Source organism: Acyrthosiphon pisum, chromosome X (assembly GCF_005508785.2).
Source record: "Acyrthosiphon pisum isolate AL4f chromosome X, pea_aphid_22Mar2018_4r6ur, whole genome shotgun sequence".
Classification (NCBI taxonomy): domain Eukaryota; kingdom Metazoa; phylum Arthropoda; class Insecta; order Hemiptera; family Aphididae; genus Acyrthosiphon; species Acyrthosiphon pisum.
The window spans coordinates 52,623,822-52,628,841 of record NC_042493.1 but is presented as its reverse complement, the minus strand read 5'-3'; the positions used below and the strand labels follow the sequence as shown (position 1 = coordinate 52,628,841).

Here is a 5,020-nt window from a genome sequence, read left to right as displayed (position 1 = left end):
AAAGGTATTTACTATTTATACTTCTAAATTTTTTGTTGTATTTATAGTTAAATAATTTTGTAAGCTACATTAGGTACTGTATATTCGAATAGATTAATTAAACTGAATATAATATGTTAGTTTGGTTATATTTATTTTGTTAAGAGCTGCAGTTATTAAAATTATTTACATATTGTTAAAGATTTGTCTAAAACTATTTTAGGTCATTGTCTGAAACTGAAGCTAATCAAGATTCAGTTGTTTTAACTGAAGTCATAATATGTGGTAGTCCTGAAGAAAGATATTCAATTGACCAACTACCAGAACCAGAAAAAGTTGAAAACTCTGGAATTTGTAACAGTGGAAATATATCTTGGTAAATTATTAAACTAAAATTAGTTCATTGTAATCAGATTTGTTATGCTATAAAGTATAATTGTTAACATTTTAGAAAATTACATTATAATTGTATATTTACAAAGATTAATAAAACTGTGTGTATTTAGGCTTCTCAATTATGTCAATCACAGCCAGAGTGATGATACTGTAATTGATATGGACGTATCAGTTGAAAATCAACGACACTTCGATTTTCCAGAAAGTAATAAAGAATTTAATATAATTGAGCCATTAGAAGTTAACCAATTATCACCTGAAATTGGACTAAGGTATTATATATTTTCTTTAGAATAAGAAAACATACTAATACTATATCTATGCATTTAATTTTTTTTAGACTTGAAGTTTCATCTGAAGAATCAGAAAATGAAAAATCACCCATAAAAGCTAAAACTAACCGAACTAGGAAGATAATGATTCACAAAAAGCAGTGGAAACAAACTTCAGTAAAAAATCTTGTCAGTAAGGGACTTCAGCATACATGTTGGAATGGTAAAGTTGTTGATAAGAAGACAATTAAAATTGAAAATATGTGTTTGGAATATGAGTGCTCTTTTAAATGTCAATCAAATTTTGGCTATAACGATTTTTTAAAAATATTTCATGTTTACTATTCTCTTAATAGAAAAGATGAACTTACATTCATTTTAAACTATACGGAGAGAGTTGAGACAAAGTCAGATAGAAATAAAGTAAAAAAACATATATACTCTTTTCGATACTATTTGAAAAAAAATGATTTACCAAAAATCATACACTGTGTTGTTTTATAAACACGTGCACGTCTCTGTTGACACATGAGGCGCTCCATATACAAAGCCGGTAATTACCACTATGGTGGGCGGTGCGGTGGAGGAAGTTGTTTTGAATGCGCGACTGGTCATGTTCTTATTCCGCGCTGAGTATATAGAAGCTTTCCTTACTGAATCTAATATCAAACCTGTAAGTGTACATTATTATAGACATATTTTCAATACTGAATTCAACTTAGAGTTTTTCCCCCCAAAAAAAGATATATGTGATTTATGCGAGGAGTTTTAAGTTTTAAGAAATTCAAATTGACTAACTGAAGAAAAAAAAACAGTTTTATGAAGACCATATAATAAAGAAACAAGAAATAAGAATTGAGAATGATGAGGATAGAAAAAATGAAGACCCAACATTAGCTATTATTAGTTTTGATTTAGAAAATGTCTTAACCATCCCCAAGACTAATGTCGGGTCAGCATTTTATAAACGCAAATTAATTTTTTATAATATGACGACTCATTTAAAAATGACTACACATACAAAAATTTATTGTGGATTGTGGCATGAAGGGATAGTGGGCCGTTCGGGAAATGATATGGCTAGCGCAGTACAAGCTATTCTTACTGAAATTTGTGATCAAAATCCTATTATAAGTCGTATTGTAACATGGTCAGATAGTTGTGTTCCACAAAATCGAAATTCAATCATTTCTACGGCCATGATGAGTTTTTTACTTAATAGACCTAATATAGAACATATAATAATGAAATTTTCTACACCAGGCCACTCAGGAATCCAGTTAGTTGATAACGCCCATTCTCAAATAGAGAAATTTAAAAAAAAAATGGAAATCTGGTCTTCATTAACTTTATACTCAGCGTTATCTAAAGTGAATTTAAAAAATCCATTTGAATTATTAATACTTGATAAAGATTGTTTTAAAGATTATCACAAACTTGCAAAGTTTTTTAAATTTAACCATATTCCTTTTTAAGTGTTTCACAGTTAATGTTTAATCAAAAATCCCCAGTATGTGTTGGTTTTAAAACTACACATACAGTTTCATCTTTTGAATACAGAGTTATAATTTTGCCAAAATCACCTAATATTAATATTTTACAAATACCAGAAGTTGCTACTAGTTCTAAATCGCTTTTAACAAGAAAAAAAAGATATCATGCCTCTGTTTAAATGTATGGAACAAAGTGATGTAAGATTTGTATAATGAATTATTTCAGTAGGTACCTTAACTCGATATATTTAAATTGTTTAATATTTTTTTTTTTTTTATGGATAATTAAGTTATAAAAGTATTTTGATTGTTTTATATTTATATTTAAATTGTTTTATATTTTTATTAATATAATAATTATTATAATTATGTTACTATTTCAAAATAAATGTTATGACCAAGTCAGTACCTATTGTGGTGCACCAAAAAAAAACTGTTAAAATTAAGTTGTTATATTTTTTTTGTTTTGATTGTTTAAAAAAATAATAAAGAGAATTGTTAAATTATAAAAATGAATAATACCTAACCTACTTCTTATTTTACTTTAGTTATTTTGAATACCTAATTTAAATACTTACTAATATTATCTTATATATACCTAGTAATATTGTTAATAATACTATAAAATTAGTAAACATATTTTTTCCTAAATACAACTACTAAAATATCTACTTTATGTATTTTATCAAGGTTGGCAACACTTAAAATAATTGTTAGTAAAAATCAATTACTTTGGAATCAATATGCTCTATCAATAGAACGTTTTGTTTTTAAAAAAGATAATTGGAATCAAAAAGTTCTATCAGTAGAACTTTTTGTTTCCAAACTAGGAATTTCAAAGTTATTTATTATTTTGAGTTCTTATAAGTATTTATTTTTGCAATATCTATTAATAAATCGATAGAACAGAAGTTTGTGGATTTTTTGATGCCAAATATTTCAAAATCAGTTGGGCGAAAATACGTTATTTTAATTTTTGAACCTTAAAAACGCTCTACTGAACAATTTTGATATTGTCACATAGAACTCTTTGATTCCAAGCCCGCGAGTTGACGATCGTAACCGAACAGGCGAAAATGGTGGGGGGTGCGACGGACGAAAAAACGAGTACGGTCTCTTGTGGAACAGAGTTGAGAGTATATTAGGTTTTTTTTATTTCGATGTTTTTGTTTATTTAAAAGTTTATTGTTTATTCTCATAGTATTAAAATTAATTAAAAAAAACTTACCTTTTTACAACGTCTGTTGCGTAGTTTATTTGAAAAAAAAATTGCGAAACGCGTAAAGTCAAAAGAATGTTAAGCAAATGTTCTACGCACGAAGTCGAAAAACAGACAAACGTTAAAAATCTTTTTTTCTTGTAATGTTATAAAAAGTCTGTAATAGTCTTAATAAAATCAATTGGGAATCTTGAACTTGTCAATCCAAATAACGCATTATATGGGCTTCTACCAATAGTACGATGAAATGAACAATTTTTTTGCCACTGAACAAATTGAAGACCGATTGACCATTTCTGGGACGCATTATCTTGCGTGGATTGCTCTTAGCATATGTTCAATATCTTTATTGGGTCGTTCAGAACGCGGCCACCCGCAATAATGATAGATGTGGCTAGCTGCAATGACTTCCCTGCACTGGCCAAACGCATCAAAGATGGCATGGACGGTAAGACCATTGGGAACGGTATAACCAGCATGAAGAAAGCCAAGAACGGCGGAATACTTTAGAGGTTCGCGGGGATGACGCAGCGGTAGAGGCCATAAGATCTAAGGTGGCCAAGTCAGCGGGGCAAGATGTCAGCGTTAGGCTTCTAGGTCAGAAAACGATGCTCGAAATCCGGGACATCGATGCATGGACCGGCAAAGAGGATATCGCTGACTGCATCGCAAGAGAGACTTCAATTGCCAAGGAGAACATTAACGTGGTCAACCTAAGAGCTGCCTATGGGGGCACGCAGACAGCACTGATGCTTCTGCCCACGAGACAAGCACGCGACGTTGTTGAACAAGGCCGGCTGAAGATCAGTGTCGTCAGCTGCAGGGTACGACAAGCAGAAAGAAAAAGTGCTAGATGTTTTAGGTGCTTTGCTCACGGGCACGAGACCAAGACATGCCAGGGAGCAGACCGCAGCAAGAACTGTAGGAGATGTGGAACAGCAGGGCACTTGGCTAAAGACTGCAAAGCGGAGGCGGCAGAGGCTACGGCTTTCAGATCTATGCTGGAGAAGGAGTCGAAGGAAACCCGGACAGGAACTGGGGAAGGCGAGGCGTCGTCATCTGGTTACGATCTGCAATGACAGGCTTCTTACAGGCCAACCTCAACAGAGCAAAAGCAGCTCAAGCTCTGTTGTTGCCAACGATGTATGAGCAAAAGGCTGATGTGGCCATTATTAGTGAACCCAACAGGATTCCAAACAGCGACGGTTGGTATGGCAGCACTGACCACTCATGCTGTCTTCTATTGTCCAAGGACGCGGAGGTAACTAATAACGGACGAGGTGAAGGTTACGTGTGGGTTGACATCCAGTCCTGCCGGGTGTACAGTTGCTACTTTTCACCTAGTAAAAAACACTCACTGGAGGAATACAGGGCGTATCTTGATAGACTAAGCGATAGTATTCGGGAGGGGCCAACCGAATACATCGTGGCGGAGAACTTTAACGCCCACTCACCGAGCTGGGGCTCCCCTACGACTTGTGCCAAAGGTGAAGCCCTATCAGATTTTGCTAGTGCTATTGGTTTAATAGTCATCAACCAAAGTAATGCACCAACATATGAGCGGGGTGGCCATTCTTCCCACATCGACGTTACATTCGCGTCAACGAGAATATCAAGGCTGATACATTTGTGGCAAGTTCTTCAGGTTGACATGGCAAGTG

The 5,020-nt window shown here is 33.6% G+C and overlaps 1 protein-coding gene across 1 annotated transcript; it reads left to right on the top strand.

Moving 5' to 3' along the window:
* The first annotated feature begins 3,967 nt into the window (after window positions 1-3,967).
* On the top strand, window positions 3,968-4,438 carry LOC103308904. The gene has a single exon (XM_008183133.1). The coding sequence runs from the start codon at window positions 3,968-3,970 to the stop codon at window positions 4,436-4,438; it is 471 nt and encodes a 156-aa protein (XP_008181355.1).
* The last annotated feature ends 582 nt before the right edge of the window (window positions 4,439-5,020 follow it).